The sequence below is a fragment of the Dermacentor albipictus genome, chromosome 4 (genome assembly GCF_038994185.2).
Source record: "Dermacentor albipictus isolate Rhodes 1998 colony chromosome 4, USDA_Dalb.pri_finalv2, whole genome shotgun sequence".
Classification (NCBI taxonomy): domain Eukaryota; kingdom Metazoa; phylum Arthropoda; class Arachnida; order Ixodida; family Ixodidae; genus Dermacentor; species Dermacentor albipictus.
This window is the reverse complement of record NC_091824.1, coordinates 122183714-122207744: the sequence shown is the minus strand read 5'-3', so window position 1 is coordinate 122207744 and position 24031 is coordinate 122183714. Positions and strand designations below refer to the sequence as shown.

At 46.1% G+C, this 24031-nt stretch overlaps 2 protein-coding genes across 3 annotated transcripts in view; one reads left to right on the top strand and one right to left on the bottom strand.

Moving 5' to 3' along the window:
- LOC135917787 (neuronal acetylcholine receptor subunit alpha-10-like) overlaps positions 1-24031 on the bottom strand; it is a 314970-nt gene that overhangs the window by 30816 nt on the left and 260123 nt on the right. The window lies entirely within an intron of this gene.
- Positions 1467-6590, top strand: LOC135917768 (uncharacterized). Its single transcript, XM_065451359.1, has 3 exons — positions 1467-1759; positions 2679-3599; positions 5560-6590. The coding sequence occupies exons 1-3, from the start codon at positions 1475-1477 to the stop codon at positions 6370-6372; spliced, it is 2019 nt and encodes a 672-aa protein (XP_065307431.1). The 5' UTR covers positions 1467-1474; the 3' UTR covers positions 6373-6590.

Sequence of the window (24031 nt, the reverse complement as noted above, 5' to 3'; positions counted from 1 at the left end):
AGCGGGCTCGCCACTTCGGAGCCGCGTTGTGGCGCCTCTATCGAAAACCTTTTAGGCAGGCTTCGTTCGAAAATTTCATCTAGATCCAGTGCTGTGTTAATGTTATACTTATCATAGGGGATGAAGAGAGGTTGGGAGAGGGGCACACTTTTTCCCCCCATCCTTACGGAATCGGGACCATCAGGAAGACTTTTCTTTGGACCTCATGCGCTCTGAACTCTGTGGCGAGCTGTCTTAAATTTAACGAAGCCAGCCTTCGTGGCGTGCGAAGTACGCCTGAAAGAAGGAAGAAAGAAGAGAAGGTTTTGAAGCCTGCTAATGGCAACCACTTAGCATAAAAACTTTTTGCCGTGTCAGGAGGGTTAGCTTTACGAAAAGCACAAGACAAAACAAAGTCTGCGCTTGAGGCTTTAGCAGCCTTGTCCTCTTCGTTTTCGTTTCGGAAATATATAGTGGGGATCTAGAAAGTGAGGGCTCAAGAGCAAGGAAGAAAAAAATCAGAAAGCGAAATGCAGAATTTGTGGATATAATAAGGTGATCGCAAGAGCTTTTCAATATTTTGTTTTGCTGCCGAGAAGCCTACTTAAGGTTTCACCTAAACGACACGTGGTTACTCTAAATTAGTTAGAGTGGCCGCCGAAGTATTACTTTAATATTTATTCGCCGAAGTAAGGCGCCCATTCCAGTTGACGTACACTCGCGGAGATCTCGCGTGAGCCATAGTTACGCCATGCTTCGTGCAACGAGCATGGCATTGCCGCAGGGGTCGAACAGGTAACTACTACAGTAAGCAACGCGCGCACTCTCGTGGTTACCTCAAATTATTATTCCCATTGTTTTATTTTGATTTTCTGATATAGACCATAGGTATCAATAGAAAACAGCCCTCACAGACAATACGTTTTCAGTAAACCAACCAAACAAACGAGCAAACAAACATGAAAGTAAGAGCACAAGCGACAACAAGAGAAAATAATTAAAGAGAGAAAGACTGAGAGCTAAATGATCTTTGCATGAAAGTGCGAATGCGAATTATATAAAAAAAAGTATTGTGGCGCAATTTAGTGCAGTTTTGACGAATGATGATAGTTCCCTCCGACATTTCGATGCACAGCTTTGTGCAATTTTTCTCCTTCTGTCTTTCTTGTTCTTGTAGTGAATAAACACATGACGCACGAGACGCTTCAAACAGCATGACACAAATCGAGACGAACACTAACTACAGGTTGCAACTGCACGCAATATTTTGTGTGATCATACACCTCGGGTGCACATACGACAAACTTGAGGCTTCAGACAAGAGGCTTCACGAACACGTGCAAGGAGTAAGTTACACTGCCACTGCGATCGAAAGAAAGGAAACAAACACCCCTGCAAAGTGAGAGCTGCGCCGTTTAAATGTATTTCGTTATCATCACAACAGTCATCATCACCTCAATGTGCTCGTGTACCGCTTTTGTTTCAGAAGAAGAACATGGCCTCGATGGACCCGGCTGCTTCCGCATCGGCCAAGCAACAGAATGCGGCGCAGGCCAATCTGCGGGTGCTGTCCAGCGAGTTGTCCTCTGCCGGCGTTTTCCAGGATCGCCAGCCATGGGAAGGAAGGCGCCGCGACCGCTGCTACGGGCTGTTCGCGCTTTTCATTGCCCTGGCGGTGCTGCTCTGGGCGCTGCTAAGCCTAAAGGCCGACCGCACCGGCACGGCCTTGCATTCCGATCAGGATTTCTGCTGTTATCGCCTCCTGACCACCCTAGCAGAGGTAGGTGTACCCGTGGGTGCGCGCTGCTTGATCCAGACCTGTGCCACAAGCATATTCGCGCCAGGAGTGGACGATCGGCACGCTAGCCTTTCAGTTCGACCGTTAATACTTGTGTACAAATAATTTTTACAGCGATAACTGTTACGGCCTCTGCTGCAACACATATCTACATATGCCGTTGTCCTATCTGGTCCAGACCAACTAGGACAACGCCGGGCTTAACATATTGTGCCACTATAAGCTAGTGAAGACATTAGGAACAAGGCGACCGTGTAACAGCGGCGGCTGTGAGAAAAGACTTGTGAAAGGAATCGCTTTCTTCCCCTTGACTGCAGACTCACTTCTGCCGAAATAGTTTCTGGCGCTGAGATGCATGTTGACAGCAAGGGAATTCACTGATGAAACGTATTGATTCGAAGCATATTCGCCGTAAACTACATTCCTTCGCTCATGGTCGCCTTCACACTGCAATGCATTGTTATTTAGTATGTTAGGTTCACAGGAACCTAAAGATACTTGTAAACCATATAAAACAGCTAGTCTTGCTTCGGCCATGTCATGTCCTGCCAGTCATGCGGAATACGCAGGTTCACCTCGAATTACCGGAGCTAAGTAGCATTGTACTTAGGAAAGCCATGTAAGAACAATTCCCTTAGGCCACGTATAAAAGACTTCAGACGTCCACTATGACGACGGCAGTCGCAGCGGACGCTGCATGAAATGTGTTCCTCCTACCCAAAATTCAATTCTTTTGTTATTGGAAGCACGTGCGTGTTACTGTCTTCCTGCTGTTGTCAACAATCACTTCATTTCCTTAAATCCATGCGCATGTTGTTGTTGGTACTCCTTTGACGCACCAGCATACTCAAGCGTACAGCTTGGCTTGTTATACGCAGAACGAACACTTCTCTGCACGCAGGTGTCCAACATGAGTGTGGCGCCTTGCAGCTCGTTCCACAACTTCGCCTGCTTCCGACGAGCCGGCATCGAACGCTTGGACATCACCATGAAGAACCTTCTGAGCGAAGTCGTGTCTCCCGTTCTTCGCGGCACCGCCAGGGAGCCCGTATCCGAAGTGTTGCGTCTTTTCCACGCCAGCTGTTCTCGGACTGCCGTCGACACCGGGTTGATGTTGCCCGAAGCAGTGCGCAACTTTATTAGTACCCTTCGACTGCGAGTGCCGTTGCCGCAGGCCGACGTGCTGGCACTTGTGGGAGCTATGCAGCTCCGGTACGGCATCGCAGTTGCAGTGAATGCCACATTCACTGTGGAACTGAGCGGGAAGCCAGCCATCCTGAACCTGACAGCGCTTGTTCTGAACAGCGTGAAGGAGTACAATGCCGAGCTTGTCCTACAGGTGACGAACCGTCTGTTGAACACCACCACGACATTGAAGGAACTGATTGATCTGCACACAGACCTTGTTAGGAGGTCAAACCTCTGGTCTTCAGCCAGCATAGACTGGGACGTTCGCCGCCGCCGCTCTGGGAGACAGCAGGTGCTGGACTCTGACACTCTCTTAGGTAACTGGAAGCCTTTTCTAACTTCAGCCGGCGTTCTGGAGCGAAGAAGCCCTGTCACGATCCATGCTAGCAACGGCGCCATACGCGTCCTGGAAGCGCTAATTGCACCGGAGCGCTGTTCCGCGGCCATCGCGTACGTCGTGCTCCGGGCGATGGAGGGTCTGTACGAGATGGAGTTCCTTACGGCGGCCCACCCGCCTGAATCTTCGGCCAACGGACAGTACTGCGATGACAAGACGGAGTCCCTGCGGGCCTTATGGGCCCTGGCCACGTCTGAACGCATAAAATCGTCGCGCCGGAACGTCTATCTCTCGCAGGTAATCTGACTTCATAGACGCGGTGGCAGAAGCGGCAGCGCTGAGTTGCACAAAGTGCACCTATAGACGATGGACGATGGTATGGACAATGCGCCCTTTCATCGCGTGTTGGTTTTGCGATACGATTTCATCCATTATTTTTGGCCACTCGTATGCAGTGCTACTCGCGTTGCTATTTTAAGAGGAAGCTCGGGGCCAGCTCCAATGTCCGTATTCAAATGCATGTAAAAGGCAGGAATGTTTTCGCGAGATAACCACTTGACTTCCTTGAATGGAATTTGTTGCGTTTGAGGGAAAAAACTAAGTTCCAGTGACTGCAGGAAGCGAAATTTTGACTTAGTGCCTGGAAGCTTTTTACAAAGAACTGCCGGAAATTGGTAAGTTGCAAATAAATTGAAGCGCGAAATTTAGAAGTCGGTAACACTGCACCAAAAATATACCGTATAGTTCTGTAACCCGCATCTGTTAGAGCATCTAAAGTGGACAAATTTGATGTATGCGCTTACAGCTTAAGTGAACTTTATTAGAATGTTTACGAGCTTTTTGAAGAAGGCCTACTCACAAACTAGTGGTAAATTCCAGAGGGCTCTAATTACATCACTTTTGTCCACTTTAGATATTCCTTAAAATACGGTTTAGCGAATTGATATCCTTTTTTCATTGCTGAGTTAGAATTGTAAACGGCATAGTTTTGTTTTTTGAAACCTCATGTTTAAGCGATGTTTATAAAACAGTTGACGAACTAAGTATAAAATTTGCTTCATAGTCACTTGAATTTATTTATAAAAATGCAATAAACCTAATGAAATTCGGTGCAGCGGTTGCGGAGAAAAAAGAGTTTCTTCGTTCCGCTGTATTAAAACAGGTGCCCCGAACCAAAACTTCCTGCTATAAAGAGAGTTACACAATTGACGGTAAATGAGAATATTCTTGCACGAAGCGACACTTAGCAGGCATAGACAGGAACGGCACTTTGTATTGTTTGTGCACAGCTCTCGAGGTCACTTCTTTCCCGAAAAGGTGTTCCTATTTTCTGTCACGCAACAACTAAGCCCAACGGCATTTCTTTAGACAATTTACATTCGCGAGCTACGGTTGAAGTGGCTGTATCGAACACGTCTTCAAAGACCGTTAGGTTATCCTAGCGGCTAGCTTTCAGTCTGCCATGAAACCCTCTCATCGCGAGCAGTCGGAGGTAGTAGAAGCCGCGCAGCAGCCCGTAACATGAGAGCGTGTTGCGTGGATTCTCTACGGCAACGAAGTGCAAGTTTAGCGGCAGCGTAGATAATTCAGGTGCAAGTTCCTCTTTTATTTTTCTTTCGCGTCATTTCAATACTTGACCGCCTCTACTTGCTGCCTTTTGAGACGAATAAGGTTTGGTGCAGAAAACCAATAAATCTATCGCCCATTATAGCAGAATAACGTTTCTGGCTCTGCGAGCATTCATTACTAAGTCATTAACATAAATTGCAGCTTACGTTCGCCATGATGGTCTGTTCAAGATTATGATCTGTATACAAGCCGGTAAAGAGTTGTGAAATGAATACCAGACGCCGAAATCACGATGTTTCTTCCGGTTTACTATTTGTTGGCCACCTAAGCCATTGTTAGCTACCGGTGCCTGTTCTTATGAACCAGACTATAGTACTCCTTTGCTGCGGGTCCAGCTTTGTATACTTAGGACGTTCTCAGTTTTTCTAAATCCACTCTTCCATAACGTCGTCTCCGAGACACTTCATCCAAGTTGCCGGCACTCACCTGTAGATTGTTCATCAATACACTAAAGAAGCCCAAGCAAGACAACCGAGAAAGAGAGAGCACACCCTGACCCGTCGTAGCCTGGCATCGCTCTATTGACTTATTTGCGTAGTTTCAACTTAACACTCCACAGCTTTGCGTTGCGGAACGATTGTATTATAGTGCACGTCGACAAACTAGAGTCGTTTATTTTTTTTTTCAGGTATTCAGCCTTATGGTAGCGGTCGTCATCGACCAGACAAAGAAGTTGCTGGGCGACAACAGAGGCAGCCTCAAGCTGAAGCACATGCTGCAAGACCTGAAACTGCGCTCTTTCCACGAGGCCCTGGACGGATTGTCGGCGGACAAGGAAAACGTACCGGAAATGACGTCCGTCTACTGGAGCAACGTCCTCGCCGTCAGGAGTCACGCGCAGCGGCTCGCGCTTAAGCGCGCGTCCCTCGACGCCGGCACCTGGTGGACCCTGGAGCGCGGACTGCGGGACGCGAGCGCGACGGTGCGCGGCGGCGAACTGTTCGTGTCCGGCGCCCTGTACTCGATGCTGCCCCGGAGAAACGACACGGACGCCTTCGTGAACGTCGCGTTGGTCGGCGCGCAAGTCGCCAACGCCATCTGGCGGGAAGTCTTCTCGCTGGACGGCGTCAGCCACGGAAGTCGCGAGTCCCTGAGACGCTTCAAGACGTGCGCCGTCAACCGGCTGGGCGAGAAGGCGACCGGTCTTGAGTACGCGCTGCTCTCGATACAGTCTGCTGCCGAAGGGGCGAAGAGTTCCGGGTGGCACGACAGGGTCGTGCCCTGGGGCAGTGCCAGGGTTTCGGCGAGCCAGGTGTTTTACATGGCTTATTTCGTGAGCAACGTGTGCTCGTTTCGACGCCGGGCGATGGGGCGCGACGACGCTCTGCGCCTCGGACACTGGTACATGCGGCGCGTGCCGGATTTTGTTCAGGCCTTCGAGTGCAAAGCTCTCGCGCCGCTGGTGAATGACACGTGCTCCCTGGCGGGAGCGCGCATCTAGCGCCTGTCTGTGGTGCCCGCATCGTTCAGCGCAAAACTATTGCATCATATATGCCGATGGAGTATTACCGTCACCGTTTTTCTTTTTTCTTTACAGTTTAGAACAGTGGACTAACGAATTCGCCTTGTTATTTTCCCGTATATCCGGATGCGTATCAATGTGCACGTTCACTTGTTTACATGCTGCGAGAACATGAAAAAAAGAAAGACATGTCCGGATGGTTGGTTGTTAGTTACAGTTCAGGTTCGAAGCACGACACATGACAGGCGACCTATACAGGCGAGGCAGATTTTGTTTGGTAAATATGTTTTACCAGCATACTATAATCTCGCGCTGCGCCACGCTTCTGTATTGTGCAGCCCTTTTGAGCGTGATTTCGCTTTGTGGTCTCACTGCAAAGGCGGAGCTAATGTAAAGCTCGGTCTTGGTGGCACGTATCGAATAACGCTAACATTAGTCACCCGTACGAATTTGAGCGCGTTCACTTCGAGCTATATTGCGTCGAAGTGCAGGAATGCTAATTTTATGTTGGAAAGAAAACCCCCGCACATGTTTATTGACTAGCCTATAAAAGAAGTAACAGGAAAGCTATGTCTCGGTTTCTCCCTGGATTTTCTTATTATGCTACCCTATAGAAGTTGGACGCGCAAAGCTAAGGTTTTTGTTACGAAACACTGTTTTGGCGTCATTGTTTCGTTTTTTCACTGATGTTCTCCCGTATTTGAAGCAATAATTTTTGTTCGTGTACAGGACGCTGCTCTGAAATTTCACCTGCGCGTTGTGGCAATACACCGCTAACCAAGAGCGTGACATTATACACATTTACCGTTTAAGTGTAGCCATGGGCACCGGGACCATGACAGTAATTAAACATTGACTTATCTGGAGAGTACAGTGTTGAGCAATTTTCCAAGGACCACTTGGAACAGTGACGGACTCTGCGAGGGGAAAACGACGAAGTGAATAAGCGTAATTAAAAACGTCCTTGTTTCTTCAACAGCCACTCCCGAAAGTGGAGGAAAGCATGCTTTCGCTTCGGCTCGTCGAGTGGGCAAGGACTTTACTTACTCTCTGTCGAAACAACGTCTTGAAAGGGCAGCCGAAGACGCCCGAAGATACGAAGTGCGACCGGGCTCTTCAACGATAAGACGAGAAGCTCTCCGCTTGGACAAGACCCCAGGCACTTTCGGGAGTCGCATGGACTAAAACAAACAGACGAGGCAAGAACGAAGGATGGCGAGGCTTTTCAACTGCGTTTTCTCGTCCCATGTTTGTTCCACACGACTCCCCCTCCGAGCGCACTTCGTCCACATTTCGGGGGAACGCGATAGCAGCCGGCAGCGCTACAAGCAGAAGGCGGGGCCCGTAGCAGCACGCTCGATGTTGTCTCCGTGCTTCTCCACATGTGCACTGGCTCGAAGGAACTCCCGCCGCGTTGAGGGGGGCCATCATTCGCTACGCGACAAGATATAGTCCCTCATTCGCGCCTTCCTGCAACCGTGCTTTCTTAGCGGCTTATACACCTGAGGTCATTGCTGTAGACTCGTTTCCTGGAGAGCGTATACATCGCGACAGACGTCCAAAGTTAGGCACAGTTAAAGCTAGCCAAGCGACGGCATGTTGAAAACTGCGCCCGATTGTTTGTATTGGTGAGACCAGTGCCGCAGCCCTTGTTTCACTGCACGGAACTGGCCGACGCACGAGCGTACGATGGGGTGGTGGCTAACGCACGAACCCGACTTGCTTTCGTTTTTCTTTTTAGCGCATCGCTTCCTCTTCTGTTGTCTTCTTTAGCCTGGATTGTACGGCGGCGCGGCGAGCAGGAACAGTGGAGGAAGGCGTCGCGTCTTCTATGAAAAAGCGATCTTGCGAGCCCCGCAGCTCCCCGGGGTGATCCATCTTTGAGCGGAGCGAAACAAAAGCCGAACGAGTGGCGACGCAGCTTCGAGAGGCGCGTCGCTATCGTCCAGTGAAAACACGGCGAAAGAAAAGCGTGAAAAATGAAAGAGGAAGAAAAAAAGGACAGAACGTAGAGGACGTTGCGAAAGCACCAGCGAAGCCACCAAATTCTCACTGTCCGGCAGGAACGAGACGACTCGGTGTGGTCTCTGAGCTCCTCTTGAACGTGCCGCGCGCACAAGTCCGCCCCTCGCAGTTACGCCCGAAAGAAGGACGTGGCTGAACTGCTCGATCAGTTGGTGACGATGGGAGAGAGAGAGAGAGAGTCAAATAGATATAGATAGATAGATAGATAGATAGATACATAGATAGATAGATAGATAGATAGATAGATAGATAGATAGATAGATAGATAGATAGATAGATAGATAGATAGATAGATAGATAGATAGACGGAGGGATAGATAAGTAGAGAGAGAGAGAGAGAGAGAGAGAGAGAGAGAGAGAGAGAGAGAGAGAGAGAGAGAGAGAGAGAGAGAGAGAGAGAGAGTCACCCCTTGCTCTAGCGCTGCGCAAACGAATAGCCGAAATGTTCCCATACTGGTGATCACGTACGAAGCCTTGTTTAATGCACTGGCACGCTATTCGCCTGTATATTTATTAAATAGTGCTTACAGCGCTGCGTATCACCTGCTCATGGCGCGGTTTCGACCTTTTTCACGCTCATGTGCCCGTCATTACGGTCGCACCTGTTGGCTGCGACAACCTATTTCGCGGTTGACGGTCGAGGCACACTTCAACAAGCTTCGAGTGGCGGAACAGCGCATGCACAAGGACGCCCCTGGTGGACGATTCTGCCTATATTAGGAGCAGCGCCTCAGCTGAATCTTCAGTTCGGCAGCGGTGCACCACAGAGCAACGACTAATTCCTGTATCTTCTGCAGCTTTCGGCACGTGCCCATCTACCGAGCAAGGCATTACTTCATCGCTGGTCTGGTGCTATCAGCGGCCGTCAGCGGAAAACTGCAAGCATTACAAGCTTCGAGTGGCGGAACAGCGCATGCACAAGGACGCCCCTGGTGGACGATTCTGCCTATATTAGGAGCAGCGCCTCAGCTGAATCTTCAGTTCGGCAGCGGTGCACCACAGAGCAACGACTAATTCCTGTATCTTCTGCAGGTGAGCAATATAATTTTCTATTGTATAAAGCCCGAAATCTTGATTGTGCACTGCTGCCGAATACAGCAAACATTGTATTTGACACTGCCATTGCTTTTGTTGGGTACTTCTGTAAGGCACTTGCTGTACTTAAACGTAAATGAGTAAGGACGTGAAAGATATTGCCAAGGCGCTTGAGGACCTGAGGCGAGAACTAAGGACAGATCTCAGATCATTGAAAGAAAGTGTGAAAAACTGCAACGATACCTGTGATGGTGTTAATGAAATCATAAGTGAAATGAAAGAACTTAGAAAGGAAGTCCAAAGTCTTTCAAAGAAAAACAAAGAACTGGAAGCTGAAAACTGCAGATTGAGTGAAAGGATAGATCAATTAGAACAGTATCAAAGGATGAACAACTTGGAAATAAAAGGAGTGCCTGAGAAAGGTGACGTTGTCGATGTTGTGAGGAGGATCGGGAGTACTCTGAATGAACCGATTGCTGAATCGGACATTGACATCTGCCATCGTGTGCCCACATCAAACTCCTCCGAAAAAAACATTGTTGTCCGTTTTGTACAACGCACAAAACGGGACAAAATTCTGCAAAAAGCAAGAAAGCAGAGAATGACTACAAAAGATCTTGATTATGGTGGAGATGGCACACCCATCTATGTGAACGAGCATCTGACCCGCTCAAATAAGATAATTCTGGGTGCTGCGATCGCTCAGAAAAAAGTAGCAGGATGGAAGTTTGTGTGGGTGACTGGCGGGAAAATTTTTGCCCGTAAGGACGAGCGAACCACAAGCCACAGAATTAGCAGCGTTGCTGACATAGAGCAGATAATTGTATAAAAAAACTGTACAAGCTGTACAGTGCAAAACAGCTCAAATGGAAGACATACCACAGGAATGCCACTATTATGAATGTGATCATTTTAATGAAAAATACAAAAAAGGCGAAAGAAAGTTTTCAGCAATTCATCTAAATATGAGAAGCCTTAAAAATAAGATTCAAGATCTTGAAATGTTTCTGCAGTCACTTAGCTTAAAATTTACCGTTATAGTACTCACGGAAACTTGGCTGTCAGATGAAATCGAACCCCCTTACCTTCAAGGTTACAAATGGGGAAAGCATAAGTAGAAAAAACAAAAGAGGTGGTGGGATAGCCGTTTACTTAAAAGATAATTTACCGCACAAGGTATTGGACAGCATGTGCAGAATGGATGAAAATGTCGAGAGCTTATCGGTGAAAGTGCTTAACACCATTGTCTGCGCCGTGTACAGGCCACCTTCTGGCTGCGTATCTGAATTCATGTCATTTTTTGAAAATTCACTTAGCTCTTTTAGCTCGGCGAATGCGCCGTTTATGGTCCTTGGAGGTATAAATATTGACACAATATCCGGTAATTTTCATGCTAACACATTTCGAGACGCTGTTCACCAGTACGCGTGCGACAATGTGATAACACTGCCCACTAGGGTGACCGTTGACACGGCCACATCCCTTGACATCTGCGTCACAAACATAGATAGCGATGATCTTTCCGCTGGTGTAATCTTGAATGACATCAGCGATCACCTGCCCGTGTTTTGCCTAACAAATGCATCCTACAAGGAACACCATAATGATGAAGGAAACCTCTTGCTCCGCACGGTAAACGAAACTACGCTAAACATGTTCAGCTGCCTTATCAACCAAGAAAGCTGGCAGGCCGTTTATGATGAGCCTAACCCCAGAACTGCGTACAAGATCTTCTTGGATAAATTTAAACAGTGCTACAATACAGCCTTCCCTCTGCGAAAGCAGAAACAAAGAAATAAAGTGAGAAAACCATGGATAACTGCGGACTTATACAAACGAATACGTAAAAAAAAATAATTTGTACCACAGTTTCATTAGCTCTCGAAATTGTGACATATTGACTGAGTTTAAAAAATTCAGAAATAAATTAAACTTCGATTTGAAAAAGGCAAGGGATGATTATTACGAAAGAAAATTTTACACAATTCAAAACGATCAACGTAGACTGTGGAATACAGTGAACGATATAACCGGACGAGGGCGGAAAACGCATATCGTGAATGAAATTGAAATCGATAATGCCAGTGTAGTTGGGCAACAGCTTGTTAATGAAATGAATCGACACTTTGTTAGCACAGGAGTATATAGTGGACAAGACTTGGAAGCGGATATTTTCATGACTGCAGGGCAGGTTGATTCCATAATGCTTACACCAGCGACTCCTACCGAAATTGAAGCAATTATCATGACCCTAGAAAACAAAGCTGCAGGCGGGGAAGACGAAATAAAGGCCTTACCTGTCAAGTATGTCGCTCATCTTATAAGTCCTGTATTAACCTATATAATAAATGAGATGCTTACACGCGGCGAGTTCCCAGATGAATTAAAAATAGCTAAGGTCACCCCTGTCTACAAGGGTGGCGATGAGAAAAAGCTTACCAACTACAGGCCGATATCTGTTTTGCCAGTGTTTTCCAAGATATTTGAGCGCGTTATTAATGATAGGCTTACGCCTTTTTTTCATAAACACAAAATAATCACGAAGTCGCAGTATGGCTTTCAAAAGGATAAGTCTGCAGAACTAGCTTTAACAAACATAAAGGACAAAATAATTGAAAATATTGAGAACAAACTGCTCACTCTGGGGATTTTCTTGGATTTAAAAAAAGCATTTGACACTGTGCAGCACGATATCCTCTTAAAGAAGCTTGCTGCGTATGGTGTTCGAGGAGTAGCACAGAATTTAATTACATCATATCTCTCAAATCGGTATCAGTATGTATGCGTCGACAATCTGGTATCGCAAAAATTGAAAGTCGAATATGGCGTTCCTCAAGGATCAATCTTAGGACCCCTCTTATTTCTTGTATACATAAATGATATAACGTCGATACCAAACTCCCCTGAAATAATAATGTATGCTGACGACACTAATATCTTCTTTACTGGCACTACAAAAGAGGTCATAGAATCATCAGCTAACAGTTACCTCTTACACCTCTCCAGGTGGCTTAAAAGCAACCGGCTGAGTTTAAACACAAGCAAAACCAAATATATAATTTTTAAGCCAGCAAATAAAAGAGACCCCTATTGTGTTCATCTGCACTTTGAGGACACGTTACTGGAACAAGTTACAGAGCAAAAGTTCTTGGGCTTATGGTTTACAGAGGACCTTACTTGGAATACTCATGTTGACAAATTAAAAAGTGAGCTATCTCGAGTTACTGGCTGCATGTATAAAATACAAAATATACTACCCACCTGGTTGAAACAAACATTATATTACTCACTTTTCTATTCAAAACTCAGTTATGGCATTTTAGTCTGGGGAACTACGACAGCTTCAAACTACAACAAACTAATCCTTGTACAAAAGAAAATATTGAGAATGTGTGAAAACTATGTGGGTGACAAACGAGGACTCCGAACAAAACCGCTCTTCATTAAATATAGCATGCTTAAAGCAGATCAAGTTTATTATTTCAAACTACTCCAGTGGATATATAAAAATAGGCTGCACACAATACCTGTCGACAGTTGCGCCTCATACCCAATACGTAAACCACACTATGTAAAGCCCGCCACAAGAACTAATTACGGAAAGCAAACATTGAATTATCAAACGATTAATATATTAAACAGTAATCACTTTAACGTACAATACACACAATCCTTCCACAGCTTCAAAAATGACTGTAAAAACCTATTAGTGGGCAGTGACATTGCATTTTCATTTTGAATAACTTGTGCTCATCCCTGATAACACATGTAACCTCAGTTATGTTACAGATTTTTTTCAGCGCTTGTAACTCATGTTTGCCATTGTTTCGGCATTTACATTGTGTATCAGTCTAAACCTTCGTTTTTTTTTCTTCTGAAATGTTTCTATGTACTGATCTACTTACTGTATGTGCTATTTATTTTCGAGCAAGTGATTGTATGGTTTTATCTTCTTTGTTGACTTCTGGTGTAAGCCAATATTATTGTTGTGTAATACTTATCGCGTATGTATCTTCTGCTTTTTTCGAAATCTATCCCGTTGAATCAAAAGTAATGCTTTGGAGACATGTGTTCTGAATCATTGAATTTTTCGTTGCTGTGTGCTGTAAAAGATATGTTCGACAAATATGTATGTGAATGATATGTCATGCTGCCTTGAACTGTAGGGGCGCAGAGGCTCTGTCAGGCATTTTGCCTTTACCTCTGCCCCCTACGCGGAGAGAATCCGTGAAACAAACAATAAAGAAAGAAAGAAAGAAATTTGTCTCCACGTATCCTTGTGCCCGTTACTTATCGCTAGCAACCGTTTGTTGTAATAAAGAGTACGCGCTGCGCTGTTCTTTTTTCCAGTCGGTTCTGATAGTACAAGCTGCACAGGAAAAAAGTTACGCCTCAAAACGTAGCAGAACACAAACTCGACTTTATGACCGGGAATCACCTCCGTGAAGTTCGAACGACGCCTCCTAGCGGCGCGAACTGCGGTTGACGTCAAGTAGCGGAATGTGTTGCCGCATCGCGGCAGACTCCTTTGGGGAGTATAACGTGCTTTTAACCATTGGGCTTCGAAACCACGTGAGTTGGCAACTTTGTCGCTGCGATGAACAATGTATTCCAAGTTAAGCCACGGTTCTTTGATGGTTTATTGAAGGACCCTGGTTAGGTTATCACAAATTTTGTTTGAAGCCGTTATGCGGGATTTAAATTATCCTTTTAGAACGCTTTGTCCACGATAAACAAAAGCTAGGTACTATACGCTAAGGTAACATTATTAAGTAATTTCTTTATTTTAACGTTTAGAGCCTACATTAATACTGAGAACTGGAAGCCAGTTGCATCCTAAAGCAATGTTCATTTTGTTTGTAAACTTCTACAAGGCTCGTCGTCTAAGCTATTTGTCAAAAACATGTTCCTCAGTGCGTTTGACGCGGTATTTTAAAGCTAGAATGTCGACGCCAGGGACGCGCGAAGATGCTTGTTGTTGCTACGTTTTTTTTCAAGTTTGCTTAACTCAAATAAAATAACATTCACATTTAACTCTATTGTACATTGCCTCCTGCCAAACATCTGGCTCACAATATGACGAAACAAAGAAGAGAAGCAATCTTAGGCAAAGTAACACGTAGGCAGATCAATCGGAGTGTCAAGCTATGCTTAGAATGGAGGAACACCGTTTGCCCCGCGTTGATTGGGTGAAGGCGAAAACGAAATAAAGCTAGCCGTGCGTACACGTGCTCATGGGAGCTTGTTGAAGGTCAGTTCGTTACAGTACTGAGTTCTGAATGATCGAAGGGAGATTAAAAGGTCTGGAACTGGCCCCTCTGGACTTAAAATACCAAGCTGTCTTTGGGAACACGTGTGGATCAAGAAGCGCGCAAGACAAGTAGGTCACTCTAAAAAAAAGAAAAAAAAAAGTGAAGCGAGAGACGGATCATGTCGACAGAAAATGTTAAGCCCAGAAGGTAAATGAGAGTCAGAGATAAGATGGAAAGGAGACAGTAGTCGTAGTCTTTTCATACGAATTAGTAGGTTCAGTTTTTTTGTTCTCCGGTTTTGATTAATCTGAAGGCAAAGTCAGGAAATCAATCTATGCTTTGAAGGAGACCGCGTGGCGAAAGTGCGTTTTGCTGAAGCATTACGTTGGCTCTGTGCTTTTGTCAAAGCCGAAAGCAAAAAAAAAAAGATAATAGAGAAGCAATTTGAGAGTACGATGCCAGTCGTTGGCGACGATCAGTAGTGAAATGTGCTTTCATTGAACGCGCGCGTCTAAATTATTAGTTTTTATTTCAAATTTCAACTGAATGCCTCGTAAGAATGACTCCCCTTCAAAGGAAAGAATGGGAAAACTATATCGTTTCAGTTCAAAGAAAATCTGACTTCGTTCTTTTATTTCAAGTGAAGGTAGCAACTAAATGACCAGAACACCCACTCAAGAAAAGCATGTTCTTTAAGTAAATGGGCACGTGGAGGTTTTCTTCTTTGAACATTTATAGTGGTGAATAGCTTAAAGAACAAAGAAAAATAAACAGGAAGAGACGGAACGTAATTGTCTGACTAGTGCCCGCCATAATCGTATCGTGTTAATTGAAAAGTACGCTCATTTTGTGCTTTTCTACAACCGCGGAAAAGAAACCGAACAATGAGCTGTCTGACCTAAAGGAAGAAGAAGAAAATAAATGAACACAGCAAGCACATAATTTTTTTCTTGCCATTTAAATGGAAGAAATGGAATATTTCGATCATCTCCATTGCTCCACATTAGTCTCCATAGCAGTAACCAGGCTCACTTTCGTTGATTCACGTTGCTAATTTTTGTTTTTCAGTTCTACACACAAGTACAAAACACATTGAAAACGAAAATGTGTATGGGAGGAACTGCGCTAGTATGCTTTCTTGCTTTCTTTAATGCAGAGAAGCTCGGTCTTTGTATAGGGTACAAGGTGAAGACGTTTTCGCAGCTTCTTGCACGTTGATTAACGCATATAGCAAGTGGCGGAGATAATAGGTGGCGCTACACACGCCAGTGACGTCAGGATTCATTTCGCTCGATTCTATTCCTTTCTTATCAATGACCACCCGAGACCAACCAGTCATGTTTAGTCGGGATCTGATTATGAGGCGCGCCGTAATTAGGGATTCTGGATTAACGATGACAGCCTGTTGTTTTTTAACGTGCGTGCACCTCAATCTAAGCACGCGGGTGTTTTGAATTTCGCTCCCATAGAAATGCGGCTGCCACGGCCGGGGCCAAAATCGCGACTTCAAGCTAATGCAGCGCGACGTCATAGGCACTGGGCTACCGCTGCAGGTAATAAGAAAGAGAGAGAGAGAGAGCGAAAGAAAATAACATATGCCAAGTGGAAGTTTATCAAATAAACGTTCATCTTCCACCAACCGACACGCTGTGGATGGCGCTGAATATTCTTGCCAATTTAATATAATCATCAAACTGCGTTCGGCGCACACTCGCTTAGAGTGACCGGGTTTTAGACCTCTCATTTAGGCTCGTTAATGTTCGTTAGAGCAGAGTTTTTAGGGATCACGGCACCTGAATGCAGCAGGCCGACACGCAGGCACGCCTTGCAGCTTCGCTCTTTATGCTGCGTGCATTCTCCACTGAAAATGTTCAGCCAAGCCCGAGGGACCGGTATCCTCCCCCTCGCGACCTTCCCATTTTCCCCCGCGCGCGCGGTGGGTCTGGCTAATTCCCCTCACGTTAAAGCTTCATCGAAGGCAGCAGCAGCAACTGCGAACGTTGGATGCCGCGAAGCCCGGATCTATGCGCACGAGAAGCCAGACTAGCGCCTGTCGCAAACAAAGCCCCACTTTGCCGACATGGGAACAGCAGTTATTTAGACTTGGGAGTGGTGAGATGAGAAGAAGAAGAAGAAAAAAAGGCAGAGGAAAAGTTGTTCGCCAGGCTGCGCAAACCCACCTATACTGCTCGTAGTCGGTCGTTATTAAAAGACTACGGCAGCACTCAACACCGTCCTGTAAATAGTTAACGCGAGCTTAGATGCGCGCCAGGACCAGGTGTTGGCAAGCGTCTATTAAATATAATGCGTCTGGTGGCGCGCCGTCTAAAATAATGTTGTCGACTATGCAGGAGTGTTGTGGTATAAAAGGCTAATGGCTCCTTGCATAAAAAAAGAAAGAGAGAAAAAAAGAAACAACGCTCGTCAAAGAAGATTATGCAGAGGTCGTTAGCGGGTAGAGATCCACCATGCAAATACGGCGATAAAAGAAATTGAGCGGTGCGTACAGGTAAACAATTTGGATTTTTTGAGAACTCGAAGCTAGCGGAGGATTAGCAGGTGTTCGTGATGCGCTTAGTTGCTTACAGTTGAAGCAGGAAGCGATAGTAGGCGGTGGGGCGCTGCAAAGAGGTAGAGCGCAAAATGCGGGTAGTGGAAGGTCCACGAAAATTATTTAGCCATCGTTGGGCCAGTTTTGAGATCTTAGAGTGGCACGTTGACTTGCAGTAACGATTAGAGCTTTTTAGGAAAGGAAGTGTAACCAGGGCTGTTCATAGTCGCAGTGCAGAACAACGAGATGGTCTCCGTCCTCTCCTATTCTTTCTACCGCGAATTTTCTATAGGAACGTACCTGAAGCGAGAAACGCGTGGCAGAGCTTTAAATAGTATAAAGGAGTATCTTGTTTTCTATTAGAATTTTTTATGAAGAGTAATAGAAGTAACGTAGAAACATATCAAATTAACGTGCTCCTCGGTAAGTTGTTAAGAGCGAAAGGAAACGCAAAAAGCAACATGGCATTCACAACTGCGATGGCTTATAACAGCATCAAAGAAATACCAGTGCCAGGTGCAGTTCTTAGTACAATAACGCAAACGTAATCATCTACATCAATCTCGTGGCAGGGTGATTAGTTTTCCTATGCAGTCTGTTTAGGGGATGCAGTTACTTTTAATAAAAGTGCCAAAGCACGTTCCGCACATCGCTGGCAAAATCGACGAGCTGGTTTTGGGGAGGCGTGAACTATTTCAGGCGCACGCGATGGCGTGATGTTGAATTAAATATGTGTGCAATTATTGTGAGGCAAACGAGGTGTAGACACGCGAAATAACTATCGGCCCAAGATGTTTCCTGTCGGTAGTGCTGAGCTTTGCTCAGTGCGCAAACGTAACGCTTCATACAATACCTCTCGTTCGAAATAAACTTAACCATCGAGTTCTTACAGCTTACAGTTCTTCTTTGGCATTGCGGAGGGTTGGAGCTATTGCGTGCGTTTTTGCGCGATTCCGAGCTCTAATCACGTTACGTGAACAAGGATCCGAACGAAATACGTGTTGACGACTGACAATTTTCTTAACGACAGGTCGTAAGAGGGCAGAGCTCCCTGCTTTAGCTAGGAAGATGTACTTTTGAAAGTCTTGTGCAGCCATTCTATTATTGGTTCCGTGGGGCGAACTTAAGATCCCGAAAGAGAATGGACGGAACCGTTACTTAATCTCGTTTCCTGGGAAATGACATCGCGATGCTTGCGTCCTGTAAAGAACACTTTGCCGTTGAACTATTGTGCATGCAACAAAGCCTACTTGTTTGGATAAGGAGCTCTATTTTATTCTTTCTGCCGTTGAACGCTTGCTTGCTTGTGGCATCATTGTGCTGGCGTGTGCGGGAGTCAAGACACTTGCCTGAAATGCGAGAGTTGCGTAATCCTGACTTCGCTTTCCAAGTCGTGCAAATTCCACGAGTTTTCTAACTCGCGCCGTCGATGAAACTATAAAAAAAAGGGAAAAAAAGAAGAAGAACAAAACTAACTGAACTTGAATAAGGAATAAACAGAGAAGGAAGAAGTAACACAAGCAACTTCCTCTGAGTTGTCCTTGTCATTTTTCCTTGTTTCCGTGTTTTTATGAGGATGCCTTTTCGTAGGTGCCATAATATTTTCTATATTCTTTTAGATAATTGAAATCGGAAACGCTGTAATGTTCGAAATAGCTTACACAGTTAAGACTGCTGTCGATTACACCCGTTAGGACGTAAAACGCGCACTGAATTGAATTATAATGTTTAGCTCTAGAACAAATAGGAGTAAAATATAATACGTTAAAAAAAATCAAGAAAGTTCCGCGCTAATTTTATCTACTTAAGTGCAGTGTTAATAAAGTTTTTTAAACGAAATGCAATATGTATATTTGTTACGAAGTTGCTAAGTTGTACACTCGTTTCTTTATGCACGGAACTTTATTAAAAAAATTTCCGCGGTTGCCTAATGACGGCACTACTATTAACAGGATTTTTAATGAGGCTGATAGGATTGAGTCACCGTCTGTGATACGGACTGAGTGACTGATCGATACCCCCAGTGGACTTTCTCTTCTTCTTTTAATATTTCTCTCCCCTTTTCGCTTTCCCCAGTGTAGGGTAGCCAATCGGGCTTATTCCTGGTTAACCTCCCTGCCCTTCATTTATCATTTGCGCGCTCTCTCTCTCTCTCTTCTAAAAATAAATCAAGGTTTGCCTCCAGATAAAGTTTTCTCTCAAATTACAGCCATTGTAACTGAAGAAAACGTAAGATAACGTGACTGCGAAGAAATAAGTGAAGCGTCAACTCTTGCCGCAAGACAATGAACACGGGAAATAGGGGCACGTAATTTTCGCACTGATTGTTTAAGGCGGAATGTGATTAAAAAAAAAAGACAGACGTATAGCGAATCGTAAGCAACAAGCGAAGATCGAGAGAGTGCTCGCAATCTTGCTCCCGACTTGACCACATTCCGAAATCCCCGACTTTCGCTACTCTAGAGGAAAGAAAAGCCGTAAAAAAAAAATGAATTGTCCTTCGTTCACCATTGGCCGCAACTATATCGCCTTCCTCACGGCGTTTAAAGCGCTTTCATTGCGACTGCGACCGCCTCTGGTAAGTTTATTACGGCTCCTCGCGATTAGCGTGACAAACGGACGCATTCTCGAGGCATACGTCGAACCGAGGAGGAGGAACGGGCCGCTAGTTACCACGCAGCGGCGCTGAAGTCCGTGGAACGAGCTTCGCGAAGGGACGCCGGCGGGTCTGAGAACGAGCGATCTCCGTTCGCCGGAACCCTGGCGTTTGCCGGAGCGCGTCTCGTCGACGGCGTTGATAATGGCGTCTTCGCGCACCTCCCGATCGGCACGGAGCCGCCACTCCCCCCTCCCCCCCCCCAAAAGAAGAGAGAGAGAGAGAGAGAGAGAGAGAGAGAGAGAGAGAGAGAGAGAGAGAGAGAGAGAGAGAGAGAGAGAGAGAGAGAGAATTACGCGAGATGCGATGGCCGGTTGGGAAAGACATTGTGAGTGGTGGTAGGCGTGAGGGGGAGAGAGGTAGTGATAGAGAACACGAGAGAAAAAGAAAGAAAGTAAACGGGACAAAGACAAGGAGAAGGAGGAGCGGCGATCGAGAGCACCGGACGCGGGGTTGATAACCGCGATTAATGCAGGGTCCCGCGGCTAGCGGCGACCATAAGGGAATGGGAGAGCGGGTGTTGGGGAAAGTAGGGGGGGTGGGGGGTGGGAAGGAGATTTATAGAACGCCCCGTCGAACGGATTCGGCGTGCATATCTTGAGCGTAAGCACGTGCCGCTGCGCTTTTCGCGTCTTGCGAGTGCGGTGCACTGCGACAATGCGCTGGGGCAGAGGAGCCGCGATCGAACTCCGCACATCTTTGGGAAAAGACGCGGATTCATGCGGATTGCATCGGCTCGTGCACAGGGGCGAAGTCTCGCGGGAGCGCGTCCGCGCGGTAATTGCGAGTCCTGGGCAGCCGGCGTACTGCAACCTCGCAGCGTGAGGAAGTTCAGCCTTTAGTCGAAGCTAATCCTTTCTTGACTATGGAAGTTGTGGTTACTGTTCTACGCTGTCTCCTTAATGTGCGGGGTTAACGATGCAGTATGTTGCGGGTCGAGGTAGAAAACTGCTAGTTAGTGGGGCAGTGAACGAACTTGTTAGCGCTAATTTGCAAAGGTAGCAGTGCATCCGTCTTTCCGAGCTGAATACGGAAACACTCGAGGGTAAACAAGCTGGCGTGCCACATGCTAAACCATTTAGATATCGGAAAACTTTCCCGGGAAGACGTCATAAAGCGCCTAACAGTACTTGTTTTTCTTTCCTTGCGCCGGCAATAAGAATAAGCTGCGTCTTGCGCTGTAACAGAAATTACGGGTAATGAGGTGGGCTATTGTATAGGAAGGAAAAAGTGATTAGTCAGATTCTGTAGTGGAGGGCTTCCTTTCGGAAGGGACCGCGGTTAAGGAATTGACGCCAAGATGATCAGTACTGTTTCTTAGGCTTGTTTCAAGGGATAATTAGTGCACATATATTATATTAGTTCCTTAAAGGCAGGCACAAGCGAATCTGCGGAGTCTCCGTGGCGGTGTTGGTGTTCATTACACTATGCCTTACGGAGGAGCAGGAATGTAATTGACACTGCAGCATGACCTACGTGCGCGAAGAAAAAAGAAAGGAAAAAAATAAATAAACGCTATTTAATGATATTTCTTTGTGGTTTATGACCTGCGGTTAGACTACAAGCACGCGAACCGAACAAATGCATCACGAAATAAACACCAGTTAAATAAGTTGGAAAAGAAAATTAGAATGTCTTCAACTGGCTTTTGCTCTCATGAAGTAACTTTAACCTACGTAGCGTCATTTGCAGATTCATTAAGCATGCCAGCCAGTGTTGCTTGATACATCCTGGCGCAAGTGGTTCTTGTAATATAATGAGGGAATCAAGTAGTCGGTTGGCTTCACGTTCGTGATGCATTAGCTTCCTTCTTTCTTTTTTTTTGTTTTCCTACTTACGCTACTTGTGCAGTTAACGACGAGATATCGTGCTATCCTGTTCTTGAGCTTTCATTTTCCATTTATTTTGCTAAAAAACATCGACGCGTTTTTGTTCCTTGTGTTCCCATTTGTCCGTGTTCCGTTTTTTGTCGTCGTTTTACTTTAGTCGTTGGGAGCTGTCGTCTTAATCTTTGTTTCCTCTTTTCTTCCCTTCTTTATTTCTTCCGCTTCTATGTTTTTATTCTCTCCTCCTTTAAGAGCAGCTGGACTTGCTAGCTGCAGCTGCCGGCTCTGTTCTTTTTTGTTTTCGAGCCTCCAAACTTAATGCCGATGACAGTGACAATAAATAAATAAATAAATAAATAAATAAATAAATAAATAAATAAATAAATAAATAAATAAATAAATAAATAAATAAATAAATTGAATATCGTGGTACCCAGGAACAGCTATGAAGCCTTCGCAATGGCAGCCTTAAAAACGAATTCCCAAAATAACATATACAGGAAAGGCAAATGTGGCAGACAAAATATGAAATAGAGAAACAAACACTAAAAATATACAGATTCAACGCACACGTTCGAATATATGAGACACAAAGCTTTTGTGAAACAGTTAATTAAATACTATACAACTTATTCTATTCTGCACGCAGAGTTTTGCACTACAGCGATTACGTGCCTGCCGGGCAGGACGCTTTAACCCCGGGGGTGTACCACGTGACCGTGCATTGTACATTCTCTGTGATTGACCCACTTTGCTATGACATTGTCTCTATGGTTCGCGCGAACACTAGGGTGGCCCGATCCTGGAGACCGTGCCATAATAAACTGCACATCGCTAGGCGAGAGAGCGACCAAGCAGACACGCCAAATCCCGGTAACGCATGCATAGAAAGATTCGGTTTAAAAAATGAGTTTTGCTCTTGATGACGTATACTCTTCCACCGAGAATTTTTAGGTACCATTTGTTACATGAACTGGGTAATTCCTTACGAAACAATGCCAGCAGCCAGCACTTCTGTCGGAGTACTAAAGAAGTGAGTGCTGTTCCGTGTATGAGCTATTCGGCAAGACAGCAGCACCAGCGGGGAAGTTGAAGGAAGAGGCAAAGAAAGCTTCGCTTTAGAGAAAATTTGAGAGATTCGCGCATGCTGATGCTCGTACAGGTGCCATTCATCTTACTTCGTTATTAGCCCTAACGTAGTGCCAGCGGCCTAACCAGTTCGGTATTTTCACTTTCACTAGAGCAGTTCAATTGCTCAATATTCAGTTCACATACATCCTCTCAACAGCTACAGTGCTTGCTCGAAGTGCGCTTCAACTATATACCTTTGGCCTCGCCACACAACGAACGCGCGGAGCTGATGTTCCGTGGCCTGCACACAAGGCTGCACAGAACAAGCAGCTGGGCGGGAAAACTATGGGAGACGCGCTCCTCGACGCCAAAGTCCGCGGCGGCGCCCGAGCAGCCTCTTTCGACGGCGGTAGCGGCAACGGCGGCGCGGCCATACTCCACGCGCTCTGCGAGAGCCGGTCGTTATCGGCGCCGATAAAGCCCCCGGCGCGCTCGCTCTCCAAGCGGTGAATGGATTCGGAACGGGCCGGCGAGAGAGATAGACGCCCAAACAAAAGGCGCAAGACAGAAACAAGCGAGCGAACGTACAAAATCGAGAGATACAAGACGAGAGACAGCGCACACAAAACAACGGGCGGCGAAATAACGGAGCCGGATAATTGCCGTCGCCGCCAGAGATTGCGGGAAGAAGGGACGAAGAAGGGAAAAAGGAAGGAGTAATGGTGGGTAACTGGGTGGCGTAAAGGCGGCCGGCGGGCGGACTGTAAGTGTGGCATCCTAAGAAGAAAGCTCTCTCTCTCTCTCTCTCTCTCTCTCTCAGTTTTCCTAACTCCCTTTGCTGGGCTCTTTGGTAGGAGGAAGCAGACGCGGACAAGTCGGCGCGCCGTCTGCGGGGCGAGCCAGAGCAGCCGATCCGAGAAAAGGTATTAGAAGCCGCGATAACTTGATTGGGGACTTGAAGGCTGAGCCAGAACAGAAGGACCTGGGAGGCCTGCTTGCTTCGTGGCGGGGTTCGATATAGGAATGGACGACGGTCTTGGATCAGCTTTAGCTCGGAGGTGTTGCTCATTCTCTCTCTCTCTCGATTAACGCAGCGCAGCTCTCGGCCTGGTGTTTCTCTGGTCGCGGCCGTACTGCGCGCGCGCACGGGCTTTAACGAACGGTGTACAGCTGCGCTGGAAAAGGAGGACCCGCGAGAGTGGCGCCCTAATTGACTGATTAG